This window comes from Perissodus microlepis, chromosome 2, assembly GCF_051167445.1.
Source record: "Perissodus microlepis isolate ML-2025 ecotype Zambia chromosome 2, ASM5116744v1, whole genome shotgun sequence".
Classification (NCBI taxonomy): domain Eukaryota; kingdom Metazoa; phylum Chordata; class Actinopteri; order Cichliformes; family Cichlidae; genus Perissodus; species Perissodus microlepis.
This window is the reverse complement of record NC_140462.1, coordinates 18056856-18075181: the sequence shown is the minus strand read 5'-3', so window position 1 is coordinate 18075181 and position 18326 is coordinate 18056856. Positions and strand designations below refer to the sequence as shown.

The 18326-nt window shown below is 44.4% G+C and overlaps 1 protein-coding gene across 2 annotated transcripts in view; it reads right to left on the bottom strand.

Annotated features, from left to right (window-relative positions):
- Positions 1-15176, bottom strand: part of glra4a (glycine receptor, alpha 4a) — a 47514-nt gene extending 32338 nt beyond the window's left edge. The window contains exon 1 of one of the 2 annotated variants that reach the window (XM_084951557.1): positions 14581-15176. In XM_084951557.1, coding sequence (XP_084807683.1) covers positions 14581-14648 — 68 coding nt within the window. In that variant the 5' untranslated portion in view covers positions 14649-15176. The remainder of the gene's footprint in view (positions 1-14580) is intronic. The other variant, XM_084951548.1, reaches the window with a different exon arrangement.
- Positions 15177-18326: the final 3150 nt, after the last annotated feature.

The following is an 18326-nucleotide window of genomic DNA, read 5'->3' as shown; positions in this document are numbered from 1 at the left end:
GGCTGCAAAGATGCAGCAACATGTATTTGCAGAACACAACTGTGGTTTTATAAACCTGATGAAGCCACCTGAAACCTTCACACCTACCGCGCCTCCACCTCAGCTGGCTGGCTGCCTTCTGCAACCAAAACTAAAATAAATAAATAAAGAACTGCGACACTAGCAGTTTGACTGTGAAGCCAGGCCATTGTTAGAATCAAGAACAAATAAGATTTGGCACAAAGACTATGGTATAGAGCTTTACTCAGGTATACAAATCAAACAAGTTCTTTCACTGAATTATTTAAGCAAGCAGTGAATGGAGCACAATTTACAACATTTTAAAGCACAACATAATCTAAAAGAGTCAGGGTGCTGCGTAGAATGTAAATTAGTGAGTTGAACTCTACACTTAGTGTTTCATAAGTGAACATCAGTGTTACCATTTTCGAAGAATTATAGAAGGCAAGTAGTTAAGCATACAGTTTTAAGGATGCTATCATCTACAGGTTTTAATATCAATAAATGATTCAAAGAATTAAAAAAAAACAAAACAAAAAAAAAAAAAAACTATATACCAAGAAGACGACCATAAAACTATTATTTGCGGATACCATATTTGGACAGGTAGTTGGTAGTGCTTTAAAAACAGGCTCATTTCTAGAATATTGCACGGCCTCCGGTACATTTTGGCAAACAACTGTCAGCGAAAACATAGCTTTATGTAAAATTACATATTAAACCTAAAAAAAAAGCAAAAGGAAAAAACAAACATAAAATAGATTATGAAATACTGCTGTTACTCTATAAACTAAAACAATTGCCAGATAGAAACTGTATATGTAGATCTGAAGAGTTTCCTGATCGGCAGAAGCTTAAAAAAATAAATAAAATAAAATAAAATAAAATAAAATAAAGAGAAGACCCACATAGGGAATGAGGCTATCGATTAGGCTGACTTAATTACCTTTTGCAATTCCTGGCTACTTTAGGGGTTAACGCAGAGAAGGGAACTACTTCAACCTAAACTGTGCAGTTTTTCATCTTAGCTCACAACTGATGGACAGCTCTACTTAAATTAATAATGAAGGGATTGCATCAGGAGATGAACATGAAGTTTTGGTTTGTTTACTCAAAAGAAAGAAAGATGCTAAAAAGTTCTCCATTACCCGATGAAAACTGCAGAGGCTACATAAAAATATTGATGCATGTCTGAAAGGTTTTTGGAGGTTCCCTCCATAACCAGTGGACAATGTTGCATTTAATGCTCTTTCAGCTTAGCATTAGCTGGCTACATATCTTTAAAGATTAAAAGTTTACCCTGAGCTGATGCGCATCAGTTACGCTTCAGTTGCTTGGGGTTTTGATTTCAGCTGGCGGCAGAGGCATGTCAAAAATACATGGTTTAGTGTGGACAGGAAAAGACAGGCAGAGATCCAGTTCTCATCCAGAATACAAAACTGGTTTATGATATGAATGATCATAGCCATTTAACTCATGGTTGGATTTTGATATGAGAAAGTAACTGGCATATTTGCCCATATAAAATCCCTGAGGACAAAAACACTGTTTTCATCCACCAGCACCTGAAAACTATTCCAATCTGTCAAATGAGGCCTTTACACACTTTTGATGTAACTAAAAAAGGGAAAGGTTATATGTGGTTTAACTGAAACGTATGTCAAATAATCAGTCACATCTCTCAGCCTGAGGTGTCAGTTGACCAATGAAGGAACAGGCCAGCTGCTAGAGACCATCACTGAACTGTCACCTCCAACATACATCCAAATACAAATCTAATGCCCACTGAAGAAATGGGTAGATCTATGTCAGACAGTGCCTCCTTGACAAGGATGTGACTGTGTGCTACCCTTTTATTAAAAGCTGCACTTAAATAGAAGATGTTCATTTTGCCTTTTTCCAGCTGCACAGAGTTATTAAAAACTGAGAATGTGCAGAAAAAAATAAGTTTTTTCCCTTTCCTTAACAAGCCTTACTTAACTTTTATGATATCCTCATTGGAATCTGAAGATTACAAGTGCTAAAACATGAACTCTTTGTTTATCTTTTGAGGACTTTTTTGTCTATTGGGTTAATATTTCATTGATAAGCATGCCTCTACTGCTCATGGCGGTGGTGGCTGTGGAGAGTAAACCATCTGCTCGCCTCTTGTATCCAGCTTGGCTCTCATTTTTTCATCATTAACTCACATAAACATCCCATCTGTTCTCCTTTCACACTTCCTTTTGCCAGTACTCCTTGCTGCTCTAATCTGTGTATCAACCAAGTGTGTGGGGATTTTCTGTGTTTTTGGAAAGAATGAGAAAACCCCAAAAGTGTTTGTTAAAGTCTAACTCAAGGTGAAATCACTGTTAGACCCTACCGATTTGTTTCTTTGTCTTGCCATGTGCAGCCGTCTTTTAAAACCCCGCTACACACGTCACATGTGAAGTTTAATTTTAAAAGGGTTTAAAAAATGCATGCAAAAGTTTTCTCTGATGGAAGTGCGAGGCATTTTCTCAACAGGGTTTTCCCCATGCAAGTGTTTTGGACAACTCGTTGTGGGCTGCAAAATGTTTAAAGTGAAGGCACACAATCTTTGCAGTCCTCTTCTCTCTGCTGTTTACTAGCCTCCAGATATTGCTTTGCTGTTGCAGATACTTCTGTGCCAGCTGGGAGGACCATCAGAATTTAATTAAAAGCTATCACAGAAAGATTTTGTCCTCGCCCAGAAACCGAGCTTTTGAAGTCTGTATTGGCTAAAAATCGTATTTACTTCTTTCCAGGGAGCTTACTATAAAGAAGTCCTTTTTCTGTTCTTTAGCAGTTGTTTTAGAACGGGCTTCAAAAGAAACATCAAGCTTGCTAAATGTCAATTAGCACTGTTATGGCAGACATTTTATTCCAAAAAGACATATTTGTAACATCGATTCCTGCATCTTGACTTTTCTACAAACCATTTTCATGAAATTTGACATAAGGTTAAAAAAAAAAAAGCTGATGTGCCATTAGAGCATCAGCTCACTGGCCAAAACTGATCCCCTTGGACTGGATATTGCATAGATTTTGATATACATCTTTAAAATGCTTGTCTCACAAGCCTTAAGAACAGCAACTTTTCAATTTGTAATAGTACAGTTGTGGTGGACCACTAGAGGGCTCCACTCACACCCGTGTTGAGGAAGTGTGTTGCTGTGTTTTTTGGCGCGATGTGTTCAGTTGATGTTGGAGAGGAATAAAGGAGTGAGAACAGAGAGCTCTGTGTCGTCCATGCTTACCTCCACATTGGTGACCCATGACTCGAGCATGCTACAGGCCGAGGATAACACAGACTCCGCTATGGATGCATCAGTGGCCGCCGGTCCCTCGCCTCCTGCTGCAGCTACGTTTGCTGTGGCGCTGAAACTGCCGGACTTTTGGCTCCACGATCCCCCGTCGTGGTTCGTGCACGTGGAGGCTCAGTTCGCCCTTTGCGGCATCTTGGCTGACAACACGAAGTATCACCATGTGGTGGCCTCGCTCGACCCGCTGGCCACCCGTTGCGCAATGACTCTCCTCCGGGACCCACCCACCCAAGGGAAATATGCCGACCTTAAAGAGCTGCTTCTTCGGCGCTATGCCCTCTCCAACGCTGAACGAGCCGAAAAGCTCCTCACCCTGTCAGGCTTGGGTGGCGGTACTGGTCTTGAGCTCATGGAGAACATGCTGTCATGCTCGGTCCGGATGACGGGGCATTCCTCTTTGCCCACCTCTTCCTCCGCCAACTACCGGCTGCCGTGAGAGCTGTCCTCGCCAACTCCCCGCTTCTGGCTGCGAAGGATTATCGCTCCCTGGCTGAAGAAGCGGATCGCATTCTCCTGGCTAGACGCACTTTCGACGTCCACGCCCTGGCTACGGACCCGGCGGCGGCACCTTCCACGCCTCCACCTACCTCCCCCGGAGCATCCGCCCCTTTGATGACGGCAGGGATTGCTACACGCCGGCACCGCGGAAAGAGCATCTGTTTCTACCATCAGCATTTTGGCGCCAGAGCGCGTCGCTGCCTGCCGCCTTGCGCTTTCACGGCCCAGGGAAACGGACCCGCCAGTGCGCTATAGCAGCCATGACCGCTGGCAATACAGAAAGGTTGCTCTTCATAGAGGACTCGCGCTCTGGGAGACGTTTTCTCGTGGACTCCGGCTCCCAGAAGAGCCTCCTTCCCCCTACTGCTGCCGACAGACTAGCAGCGAACTGTGCAGCTAATGGCTCTCCCATCACAACGTTTGGGGAAAGGTTGGTGACTGTTTGTTTTCATGGCCAGCATTTCCAGTGGAACTTTGTTGTTGCCGCTAGCTCTGTACCTATTTTAGGTGCTGATTTTCTGTATGCCCATGGACTGCTTGTCGATGTTGCTAACAGACGTTTAATTGACGCTCTCTCGTTTTCTTCGCTACCCTGTTTTATTCAGGCCACCGAGCCCCTGATTCGGGCTAATGTAGTGACCCCCGGGGATGCTTTTCAGCGTTTGCTTTTAGAGTTTCCAGCGGTGTCTGTCCTTAATTTTTCTAGCACGGTAATGAAGCACGGGGTTGAGCATTATATTTCCACGGTCGGGCCCCCGGTGTTCGTGCGCGCTGCCTCAACCCCGCGAAACTGTCCGTCGCTCGGGAAGAGTTTGCAGCCATGGAGCGCCTTGGCATTGTACAGCGCTCGAACAGCGCATGGGCCTCTCCGCTTCACATGGTAAATAATGCCACGGAGAATGACCGTTACCCCATCCCCCACATTCAGGATTTTTCTGCCAATCTCGCCGGAACCTCGATTTTTTCTAAAATTGACTTGGTGCGGGGGTATCACCAGGTTCCCGTGCGCGCCGAAGATGTTCCTAAAACCGCTGTCATTACCCCTTTCGGCTTGTTTGAGTTTTTGCGCATGCCGTTTGGCCTGAAAGGTGCCGCCCAGACCTTTCAGCGACTGATGGACTCCGTTTTGCGCAAGCTGCCATTCGTTTTTGTTTACCTGGACGATATATTGGTGGCCAGCTGCTCAGCGAGCCAGCACGAGTCCCATCTGCGCCAGGTTTTCCAGCGCACGGCCTGATCATCAACGCTTCCAAGTGCCAGTTTGGGTTGCCTGTTCTGGATTTCCTCGGGCACCGCATTTCCGCTGAAGGTGTGGTTCCGCTGCCCGACAGAGTCAGACTACGCTGCCATGGCCGCTGAGCAACGTGCTCACCCGGACGTCCTTGCCCTTCAGTCACCGAAAACGGGCCTCGTGCTGGAGGACACCACTGTGTGGGACGGCGGTCCGCGCCTGCTTTGCGACATTTCCACCGGCCGCCCCTGCCCGGTGGTTCCCCTTTCATGATGTCGTTGTGTTTTTGACTCGGTGCATGCCCTCTCTCATCCCGGCGTCCGGGCCTCGGTCAAGCTGGTCAGCGCCAGGTTCGTTTGGCTGGGCCTTCGCAAAATGGTGAAAGACTGGGCGGCGGCTTGTATCCCATGCCAACACTCGAAAATCCTGCGGCACATGCAGGCACCCCTCGAACGTTTCCGCGTCCCTGGTAGGCGTTTCGATTACTTTCACGTGGACCTGGTTGGTCCCTTGCCGCAGTCACAGGGTTTCACGCACCTTTTGACTGTGGTGGACCGCACGACCAGGTGGCCGGAGGTGGTACCCCTGGCATCCAAGACATCGGTGACGGTGGCCAGAGCATTTTTGTCAACGTGGGTTTCGCGTTTCGGTCCCCCTGCTGACATTCTGAGCTTTGGTCTGCCATGGCTGATGGCCTGGGGGTCAAGGTCCACCGCACCACAGCATACCACCCACAAGCTAACGGGATGTGCGAGCCGTTTCACCGGTCACTTAAGGCCGCGCTCCGGGCTTCCTTAACAGGTGGCGACTGGGTCGACCGTCTTCCGTGTGTTTTGCTGGGATTGCGTAGCGCGGTTAAAGAAGACCTCGGCTGAACTGGTCCTCGGCCAGCCCCTCCGGGTCCCCGGGGAATTCTTACCTGAGAGCCCCCCCCATGTTTTGATACCTCTGTGTTGCCTTTTCGCCCCCCAAGAGACTCATTTCCTATTCCTGGCCCTGTGCACCACTGCCTGCCTAACACTTTTGTTCAGAGGTCGTTGGACTCTGCTCGTTTCGTTTTCGTCAGGCACGATGCCCATAGGATTCCACTGCGTCCACTGTATGACGGGCCATACAGGGTTCTTAAACAGGGCGAAAAACATTTCATTTTGGACTTTGGCGGTTGGTAGGAGGTTGTCTCTGTTGACAGACTTAAGCCTGCAGATGTTATGCAAGATGATCAGGTGGTACCGGCCCAGGCCACTCACCTGCCACCGGGCTGAGGAGCGCCCCACCCAGGAGCGCCCCACAATCAACGGAGCCCGAGTTATCTGATGCTTTTTCTGACCGCCAGTGCCAGCCTCGCTCCCGAGCTGGGTTTTCCTCTGTCAGTTCCCCACCCCCCGGTTCAGCCGTTCGCTTAAACCCCGGGTCCTGGACTAGTTCTGCTGGGTGTTCGGGGGGGTGGACCACTAGAGGGCTCCACTCACACCCAGTGTTGAGGAAGTGTGTTGCTGTGTTTTGTGGCGCGATGTGTTCAGTTGATGTTGGAGAGGAATAAAGAAGGAGTGAGAACTGAGCGCTCTGTGTCGTCCATGCTTACCTCCACACAGTAACCCTTTTCCGGTCACTTCCCCCATCACAAATATTTGAAGGACAATCCTAAGCTGATCAATATCTTCCAGTAGATATATTCAGCTAAAGTACATTCCAGTTTAAGGTAGAAGTCAGAATTTCCAACTGGAACGCCCCCTCAAGTCGGATTTCCAAATCTGAAAGTTGGAGCCGCCCGGCCAACCCCAGTTTAACAATCCAAGATGGCGGCAGTGAACATAAACCTTGCTAAGGAGCAAAACAAATCGTTCGGTTACTTAACGTAATCTCTGGTTCTTTGATAACAGAGTGAGGTATTTCACTATGGGAATCGCCTCGGCGTGACCAACTACGGAAGCTTCAATGACACCACGTCTGTCTATGACAGACCTGTCGAGCCGTGCTCAGGGCTCCGCCCCCTCACACTAACACGGCCGACCAGCTCCTCCTAACTCATTCTCGCTTTCTACCCGTGAGAAACAGGCCCTGAGGGACTGTTTCCGTTCTACTGTGTGGGACAACCTTTGCAGCCCCCTGGAGGATGACCTCAACAGCATCACAGACTGCATTACATGAACTTCTGTGTGGACAACACCGTACCCATCAAAAAGGTACGTTGTTTTTCTAACAACAAGCCATGGATAAATCCTGAAATTAAGGCTCTCCTCAAGGAGAAGAAGAGAGTCTTTAGATCTGAAGACAAACAGGAGCTGAGAGTTGTTCAGAAGAAGCTGAAATGGAAGATAAGGCAAGGAAAGGATAACTATAGGAGGAAGATGGAAGAGCAGCTGCAACAGGACAACATCAGAGGGGTTTGGAACAGCCTGAAGACAATCTCAGGACAAAAACCAACCCCCCAGGCTGCAGGAGACTTGGGGTGGGTGAATGACCTAAATAAATATTTTAATAGGTTTGATCAAACACCCACCCCTCCCACAGCATCGTCCCCCCTGCTGCAATCTCCTTCATCTTCAGGGACTGCCTGTCCTTCATCTCAGGACTTCACACCTCTCAGCTTCACACCTCCCAGCTCCCAGTCATTATACCCACCCCCGGCTTCTGTGGACTCCAACATACACACCCCTCCCCCAAAATCCACTCTTTCTATCTCAGCACTTCAAGTGAGGAATGAGCTTCGCAAGATCAAGGTGCGGAAGGCTGCAGGTCCAGATGGCGTCAGCTCCAGGCTCCTGAGATGCTGCGCAGATGAACTGTGTGGCATCCTAGGTTATCTGTTCAACCTGAGCCTGTCACTGGGGAAAGTACCACAGCTGTGGAAGACCTCCTGTGTGGTACCGGTACCAAAGACCTCCCATCCCAAGGACCTCAGCAGCTACAGGCCGGTAGCCCTGACATCGCATCTGATGAAGACCCTCGAGAGGTTGGTTCTAAACCATCTGCGCCCCCTGGTGAGGTCTTCATTGGATCCGCTGCAGTTTGCTTACCAGCCTGGCATTGGGGTGGAGGACGCCATCATCTACCTCCTGCACCGAGCTCTGACTCACCTGGAGAAGCCTAGAAGCACTGTGAGGATCATGTTCTTTGATTTCTCCAGTGCTTTTAACACCATCCAGCCACGACTTCTGAGAGACAAGCTGGAGCTATCAGGAGTGGACCACCACATGTCCCAGTGGATACTGGACTACCTCACAGAACGTCCACAGTATGTGAGGTCACAGGGCTGTGTCTCTGACACGCTGGTCTGCAGTACGGGGGCCCCACAGGGAACTGTGCTGGCACCGTTCCTCTTCACCCTCTACACTGCAGACTTCTCCATCAACTCCCCACGCTGCCACCTACAGAAGTTCTCTGACGACTCTGCCATAGTCGGCCTCATCACAGGTGAGGACAACTCAGAGTACAGACAGTGGACTCTGGACTTTGTTGACTGGTGTCAGCAGAACCACCTGCTGATCAACGCCGGGAAAACGAAGGAGTTGGTGGTGGACTTCCGGAGACGCAGACCCACCACACTGACACCGGTGAACATCCAGGGAGTGGACATTGAGATAGTGGACTCCTATAGGTACCTGGGTGTTCACCTGAATAATAAACTGGACTGGAGCCACAACACTGATGCTCTTTACAGGAAGGGTCAGAGCAGACTCTACCTGCTGAGGCGGCTGAGGTCATTTGGAGTCCAGGGAGCGCTTTTAAAGACCTTCTATGACTCTGTGGTGGCATCTGTCATTTTTTACAGTGTGGTATGTTGGAGCAGCAGTTTATCGGCAGCTGAGAGGAAGAGGTTGGATAAACTCATCAGGAAGGCCAGCTCTGTTCTGGGATGCACCCTGGACCCAGTACAGGTGGTGGGAGACAGAAGGACTCTGGCCAAAATAACATCTCTGATGGACAGAGTCTCCCACCCCATGCATGTAGATGTTGCTGAACTGCAGAGCTCCTTCAGTGACAGACTGCTGCATCCTAGATGCATTAAGGAGCGTTTCCGCAGGTCCTTCCTCCCTGCAGCTGTCAGACTGTACAATCTGAACTGCTCCCAACAAACATAGATGTTTACATCAATGCTGTAACTGCAATAAGTTAATTAACCAATTCGCACTACAACCTGGTTTGCCTCTTACCTGTAATTATTTTTATTTAATTTAATAACTGTACAGTACTCTCTGTTTATAGTAACCATTGTTCTTAATGTAAATATGTAAGAAAAATTGTGTATGTTTCTGTTCCGTGTCCTGTGTACTGTTTGTTTGTATATTTGTCTTTTTGGCTGCTGTTACAACCAAATTTCCCCTTGTGAGACAATTAAAGGACTATTCTATTCTAAACTACTTTGAGCTCCCTCACCGTATCCAGGCTAACTTGATTAGCTGCTTAACAGTTCTCAGGCGTCCAGTGTAGGAGTACGTCTTCTCTGTCTTTCACTCACACACACACACACCACCACCATCAACTTTGCTAAATTGCTAATGAAAAACATTGATCAGGCAGCTGTGATTAAGCAGCAATGTAAATCCAACTATTTTCACGGTTGTTGTGGTCGTGATAATTTTGTGACGCCACATCGAAAAGGCTCGGATGAGCTTTCCAAAGTTCTACAAAGTTGTGCCTCCATCGCTTGTGTCCAGATCACACGCTGCACTGCCGTGCTGCTCCGTCTTTTTCACCGACGTTTACGTGTTTGCACGTGAGCAGTGTGAGCGGCTGCGGTGACACGTCACGAGCGATTGATGATCGGGAGCTGGTCGTGAGGTGTTAATCGCTTCTCGTTACCCCACATATACTACACAATGAAGGCCAAAATCGGGCCGATCACCAAATCGGTCGCACGACTCAAAAATTGGCTCAAAATGGGCCAAAAAAAAAAAAAATAAAAAAAAAAAATATATCGCACAGTGTAAGCCCGGCATTAGACCAGCAATGTTTGTTCGCTCAGAGAAAGAAAAAAAGGCTGCAAAAGTACAGGGAGGAATGGGAAAAGGAAAACACCTGGCTGGGAAAATGCACGATAACACCTATAAAGCGCACTGGACTGTGTGCCGGCGCTATGTGGCCAGAAGTGTGATAATATAATTTATTTTGTGTAATAAACAACTGCAAGGATAGATGATTACAACAAATAGATCACTAATACATAAAAGTAATACATAGATTAATAATGATGATGAGTTATGATGCGTAATCATGGGAACAAGTGGGTTTACAAACAGGAGCAGCTGATTAGCATTAGAAAAGCTGAAATAATACCTCAACTGAAGCCAATTGTACTAAATGCACTATATGTGCACTGTTACAAGAATATTTTTCGTTCTATTGTTTTCTATTAATTTATATAATTTTAAGTTAAGCAGGACAGAGTTCTTTTAAAGAAAGATTTACTTATATTCTCAAAAGTTAAGCATGACAGGCTTCTGTTTAAGAAAGAGACCTGTTTTACTGTGTTAATGTTGTCATTTTGAGCTAAAAATAAATGGCTAAATGATCATTTGTTTCCCATATGGTCATATCACAAAGAATATGTATCTGCTTAAATCAAATTCAAGTCAAATGGTTCAAAAATAACTTCACACACAAAAAAAAGAGCTACCACACTGGGAAGGGTGAAGACAACTGGGTTGCCCGGCCCTGGCCACGAGGTGTCCCTTATTTATTTTTCAGGGAGTTGGCAACCCTACCTAGGGTTCGGTTAGCATTAAGTTGCTAACGATATTGGCTAGCAGAGTGCAGCTAACATGTCACGACGAGCTGACTCCCGCGGCGACTAGATCGGATTTAACACCCGCTGCTAGTCCTAGCTACTTACGGGCTAACGTGTCGAGACGAGCCTGGTGTAGCCTAGTCTCACCCCTTTCCGCTAACCATGTCTACGGCTCCTACTCCCGCCAAAAGGTCGGAGCCGAAGGCTAAAGAGGCTGCATCCCGCCCGTGCCCCGCATCATGCGGTGCCACCATCTCGGGCAGGGACCCTCATCCAATGTGCATCGTCTGTATGGGTGCCGAGCATGCTCAGGCTTCACTGGCGGACCCTCAGGGATGCCCACACTGTGCTTTGATGCCTTGATGCATTAAAACTACTCCTCACATTATAAACTAAATATGAGAAACCGAACGTGCCAGCAATGCAGTGAAGATTCTAAAAAGTAAAAAAAACTTATTTTATGTCTCTAACTGGGTTACAGAATTTTTGATCATGTTTATCTCCAAATATGTCACTCATATAATGTTTAATGTTTATGGCTGACCTATTTTCTCAAGTTGAGGTTTGGGGTCATGTTAAGTCTTTATCTACTCCAATTAATGCATTACAGTTAAGAGGGAAAGATCCCATGCCTCCTCTTGAACTACCATGCTCTCACGTATGCCTGCCTGTGCGTGCACACACACTCACTCTAATCAGGCTCGCAAGTGCCCAGCTCCATCTGATAAGACTTACTCTCTGATATTTTTTAAGCTCTGACTCATGATCTCTAGCTGACTGCAGGCAAGGACAGCAGAGATCCTTGGTGTGCAATCCTCTGCCCTTCACTTCATGCAATCCACTACTCTTCTCTTGCAATTTCCCAGTACACATGCCAGATGACCAGAGGTCAGGGACATATTTGCACAATTTCCTCTGATGTGATGTTCACATGGTAAAGACTGCATGTGTGATAGTTTGGCTATTTTTTTTTATTACAGTATCAACAACCAACTCGTTTTTCACTGAACACCCCAAAGAGAAAAATTCAAGTTCTACCATGTGGAAAGTCCCGTTCAGACAACACATCAAATGGTGTTAGTCAGAGGTGACAGTGGGAGAAGTTCTCTGTTGTAATGTGGACCTCTTTTGCTAATTTGCAGCTAATTATTATTATTTTTAATTCTTGGATTTGGCTAGAGCAGCTTTGCATAACTCAGTTTTTTTTAAACTTCATGCTGAGCCTTGCTGCAGCCTCTCAATTCATCTGCTGTCTGAAATAAGCCATTTTGGCTCCTTTGCTTTCAAGGCCAGCCTCTCTTTGACCTAACTTACTTCTGATAGGATGCCTCTTATAAACAGGAACTTTGAACAGCAGTTGGGTGTGGCTTCCATACTTGCGGCAGACCTGTGTGCCTGGAGTACCTTATTAGAGATAATCACTCTTATGAAAATCATATAGAGTCATTAATTGAAAAAAAAAAGTGAAGCCTGAGCTTTAGGCTCACGTGGATTGCTTCAATTTTATCTGACACTTGGCCGTGTTTAAGTGAATATTATCAACTTTAAGACTATAACAGAAAAAAATGAAAACATAATTGGTCCACTTTCATAGCTCCCCATTATAATGTGCGTTCTAAAAAAAAAAAAAAAAAAAAAAAAAAAAATATGAGGCAGTATGACTAAAACAAAAACTCATGACTAAGCCAAAGCTAATTTCTTAAGCTATTTTCACATTTTCTGATCCAGCTTTACTTTATTTAAACAGATATTTTAAATCAAGTTCAGGAAACCCTGTTCTGCAAATGCACACAATATTTTTCACAGCTAATATTTTAAAAGGTGTTGGCAATAAGGTGTTAGCAAGAACATTTACAGTGGCACTGTTCTGTTAAAGTGTCCAGTAAACTGTAACGGTGAGCAAGCACGAACCATAGCAAGGGAAACAGCTAATATAATCCAGCCAGCTGGTGTTTCTCTTGCAGTAGTGCGATAAAATGCAAAAGAAAATATCCATTATAAAAAAGCCAAAAGTTTAGAAGTTATGTATAAGTTAGTTGTTTAAGTGCTGTGGACTTAAAATACGACTTGCAGCAAAGCACCATGATTATCTTTATGTTTGTCATGTTTCAGTTCTGTGAGTGCAAGTTTTAAAGATGCTTAAATTAACATAAATCAACAACTTTGCAATTAAAACTCAGCATTTTTAAGTTTCCTCTTGCAGGGTCAGAAATTGTCTGGGATACCACACAAAGAAATGAAGTGGATGGCAGAAAAGCTTCAGGAAAAGAGAACGTGTCATGTTTTGTTCCAGGTTGTCATTCAAGTTAAAGAGACACAACATCGCCTCTTTCTACATACACACGTCAACACATAACCATCTCCCAACCCTCAAAGTATGATATGAACTTGGTTATTTATTACACCCTTCGTTCCCGTTTCTCATTTCCTCTTGTTGACAAACACCCAGTCCAAAACATATATCCATCCTGCTTGATGAGCACTATTTCACATGACATTTTTCCCCAAAATCTCTTACAGCACTTCCCACCTAACATACACCCCCCCCCTCTTTCTCCATCTCATCTCGTTTCTCCTATCTGAACCATTTCTCTCCATCTACCAGCCTCATTCTCCACTTTGCTAATCTTCACACCATCTCCAGCTAAATGAATCACTCTTTCAATTTCTTGTTCCCATTTCTCCCCATCCCAGGTTGCTCCATTCCCATTTTCATCTTCCATCATTCCCCCAACGTGTCCATTGACTCCATCTGATTCTGCCTGTCTTTTACACCTTAATCCCTTCCTTTTCCTTCATGCCACCCTCCCTACGTGGCTAGCAGAATGACTGGTAGGAGAGCATATAATTTGTCAGAGGAGGTGCTGTCAGTTGACTGCTCTCCAGGCTAAGAGCTGCTCTCCTCGCCCCTGGGTTCACGGAGTCACTGCTCTGTTCCGCTCTGGGATTATGCAGATCTTAATTCCCTTCCGCTCACACCTGAGGGTGGCAGGGCATGAAATAAGAAAAGTGTTCACTGCAAATAAAACTTTTTGCCACCAAGAGGAGGGAGAGAGGTTGAGGGAGGACGAGAGGAAGGTGACATGGAAAGTAGAAGACAGAGGAGCTTGGTTATTGTTAGATGGACTGAGTGAAAGAATGATGGCGTGGAAATAAAATGTGTTCTAGAACCCACAATGAATGACATTTCCTGCAGTAGTGAATAAACTAAGCACAGAAACAATATACTCCACTCCCAGCTCCCATTTTCAAACATGCATCCAAATGTTCAGTATGCAGCAGCTTTTATTAGTTTTTATAACCCCAGCAAGCTTTGTAATCACTGGCTCCCGTTAAACTGTTCAGCACCACGACCACGATTATCCTACACTGGAGTATTAATGTCGCGATTTAAACGACCCACAAAAGCCATCACTCAACCTTTCAATGCAACCGGGAATTCCACAGGTAGTTTGACACCTCTGGGCAAACAGGGTTTAGTGACTCCGTGGTTACTTCATAGTTAGCGGCATCTTTTTGTTCTGTGCGTAAACAGCAGGTCTAGTTTTTTTTAATTAATTAATTAATTGATTGGTTTCTTTCTCGTATGTACCAGTCTTCCATTCCCCCCTTCCAACCAGCATTTAAAACGTTTAGATGTTAATTTATAATAAAGTCTTTTAAATAAGTAAACAAATGACAGATGTCTTACAGCCAGTAGCGTCGATTAAAATGGTTTAAAAAAAAGTTTATGCGAAGCAGTTGATGAGAGAGAAAATAACTCGCACAAACACTGAGAGAATAGCAGATTGCTCCCTCACCTGATAAAGACTCCTTGGAAAAAACAGAAAGACAAGACATACAGTATCCGAATGACCTGTGGGAGCATCCTCTGGCTCGAAATCTCGCCCCACTCCCGATGAATAACTTGCAAGGTTAATTGTGGGAATCAGCAAATCCACTGAAGAATCGTGAGACCGGTGTGGAGGAAAAAGGCATCGTCTCTCTCAGTGATCCAGGCTGGTCTTTGGGTAAACTTCTCCCCCCTCCCACCAAGTCCAAGGGGGGGGTGAACACATGCAAACAGCGGGCGCTGTGCTTCAGGCGGCTGGACTGCACTGGTCAGACTGTCAGTGCGCTGGTGCATGTGTTCAAGGGGAGTGTCGGTTTACGTGTGGGTCTCTTTTTTCCTCTCTCCTTTTCCTTGACAATGTGGTTTCGTCTCCTTTTCACTGTATTTCCCTCCCTCGCTCCAAAAAATTTGAAAGGAGTGAAGATTTAAAGGAACAGTAGCTTTTGTTTTGACCTGCCTCTGGTGTAATTATCCTTAATTAGAACGAAGGGAGTGAGGCCTCCGATGATGACCTAATTAGACGCTAGCTGATGACCAGTTTGGACTAAAACACTCAAAAACGTGTAAGTAAAATGTGAAAGTTCATTTTTAAATTGTTATTATTTAAGATTTCTAGCGCAATAAAATAGCCTTCTTCAAGTATTATCCACAGCGCCACAAGCTGTTTTATGCCATTCACCATTTTGCAAGTATCAGCAGGTAATTTCCAGCAACAGTCCCCTGATAGCAATCACCTTTGACCATCACAGCCAGCAGCTTTCTATGCACAAATCTAATTAGGTGCCGTGGTTTAATTACATTTACAACATCTAGTTATCATTGGTAAACTATTGCTGTCAAGGGAGCATGACTTGTAAATCCTTAGCTGACCAATCAGTATGCAGAATGTTAGCACTTTGTGGACAAAACTGGTTTCTAATCACTAATTTAGAAAAAAAAAAAAAAAACCCCAACTAAATTACACAAGTCTTATTTATTTCAGTTCAAACAAAAAAAAATCTGGGCTGTTATTTTAAAAAGAATTATTATTATTATTATTATTATTATTATACCCAGGAGATGCATACCCACAGATAAACCTGCTAATTACTACTAACAGACTAAAATGTCACTCACCTGAAATGGATCAAAAAGCTTCTTTAAGGGTTTGTACCACATGGACAAATGAAAAGGTAAATTTGAAAGAAGAAAAAGAACAAAACAGGCATTTATAGTTGTTGGTTTTTGAGTAAATGATTCTTTGAAAACAAAGCCACATTTTGTACAAAGCTGTGGAATGGGCATTTTAACATGGGGGTCTACAGGTAGTGACTCGCTTTTGGACCCATTCATAAAGTAGCCATTGGAGGAGCGGCAGTTTTTGGCACTTCAGTATTAGCTTCATTTTTAAGCCCTGGGAGCTGCAGTATGGGCAAAGCAAATGTTGTTCACCAGTTTTTTTAAGGAGCTTCATTGAACCAAAATACAATATTTTTATCAACCAAATGACTGAGGTAAACCTGCCACCACCTTTGCACCCTTTAATCCTGGCAATATTGTAAAAAGAGTGATTTTCCACATGGAAACATCACCAAAGTGGAGCTTTTGCAGGGATGTTGCTGGTTTTATTAAATGAACTGCTGAGGTGGGTGCTGTGGTTAGCAAGTGCCCTATCTTCTTTGGAAAAAAGATCAATATATTTGTGGCTTGAACTAGATGGAACCCTGTCTACTATGGTAGACAGTGTTACTGCATCAGGTCATTGAATGCATCCCCATGTACTGGCAAACGAAAGAAAGCAGAGCCAGTCTCAGTGTCCATTAGCACCTCTAAATATTAGAAATCACAGGGCAGCAGCACAGTTGTCTGTTTTATTGTCAGTCATCTTTCCTGGTTGATTCCACTCAGCAGCTCTAATATGTTCTAAGTAGGCAGAACCATTACTTGTCTTTATGTGTGAAAATACAGCAGATTAACCTTCGTCATATCCAATTACTTGGTCCCCTTTCAATGAAGAACGGTATTAAAGATGCGTTAGGTTTCTCTTTCTTAAAAAGGAGTGAAAAATCACAAGCCTCTTTAGCTTCACATTCCAGTGGGCTTATGAATTTACATCGGCTCATTCAAATTCTGTTTTTGAGTTCGGCTCTTTTTCTATGAGCGAGTGGGTCACACATTCAGAACTTTAAAAGAGGTCAAAAGATATAACAGGTAAGCCCACGTAAAGTCTGAGAAAATTAAAAAGAAAACAAAGGGATTATCCAGAAGGTGTTCTAAAAGGAAAGTGGCGATTAAACCCTGCTGCAGACACTGAAACACACAGCTGTAGAAACAACAGCCAAGGCATCATTCTTGTAACAGTGCTTTCACCTACCTGAAGCGTGAATTTGTATTTAGTACATTATTATGTAAAGGCTCTGTAGATGAGACCTTACCATCAACATCTGATAAGCTTAACATTTTTCTGGCCCAGTTGGACCCTAGCAGACTTATGGGTATGTAACAAATTGCAGAGACAAGGAATTACACAGGAAGGACTTGGAAAATGACATATAAACTAATAAAATAACATGGGTCACACCACTATCAAAACAAGTGGAGCTGACTGGAAAAGAGGCACAAGAGGAAAGAATTCGGGAAGAGCGTGTGGGCACAAAAACAAAGGAAGGGAAAGAAGGATGAAGTTAAAGAGGTCAGAGATGTGAAGGCAGAAGTTGCTTTGGATATTTAGTGTCTTTGTACAAGACACTGGCTGATATGGTAACATCTAAAAGTTGTTTAATAGAAGCTCGTTTGGCCTTTCCAGCAAAGAGGGAAAGGGTGGCTATATAAAAAACGTCTAGTAAAACAACATAAAAGAGACAGATCAGGGAATAGTAGTTAAAGTGGGGGGTTCTTGGGAAATTAGGAAAAATGGTAAAGTTTAAAGAGGAAGGTAGATTTGTTGTCAAGTTTAAAGATAAAAGTGACAAGGCCTTAAACCTCCCTCTAGCTGAAAGATCAAAGGGGAAATGTAGTGAATGTGAAAATGATGCTAAATGCTAATATTCTTGTCTTCTGCAAATCCAGAGCCCAGGGGTTGAAGTAAAAGTTAACATCTACTGTGTTTAGTAGATGATATACATTAGCTGTAACAGAACAGAAGCTGTTACTGTGAAGAATTTAAATTCTCGAAAATTGAGGCAGCCATTCAGGAACTGAGACACTATAATTTTAACTAAGCATAAATGTGGAAGCAGCTGTGGAAATGCAAAAACCGTGACCAGAAGGAAAAATGCCCCATCCAGATTCTTTGAGTAAAGTTACAGGACACAATTAGCCCTTCATTTATGGGAGAACTGTTTCCTCCTGAATTCAGAGAGAACTGAGGTTATCATATTTGACCCCAAAATCTCAGAAACATGGTGTTTAATCTGATACTTAGCTTGGATGGCTTTACCTTGGCTTCCAGTGAGATTCCTGTGAGGAATCTTCGAGACCTTTTTGAACAGGATGTTTCCTTCAATGTAGACATTAAACAAATATTTAAGACTGCTGAAATGCTAGTTAATGTATTTATTACTTCTAGGCTGGACTATTGTAGTTCCTTAATATCAAGCTCTTCTAAAAGTTCCACAAAAATCCCCCAGATAACTCCAAACACTGCCGTGAAAGTATTGACAGGGGCTAGAAAGGGAGGTTTTATTTCCTGTAAAACATCCGTGCTTCTCTTCATTGACTCTCTGTCAAATCTCC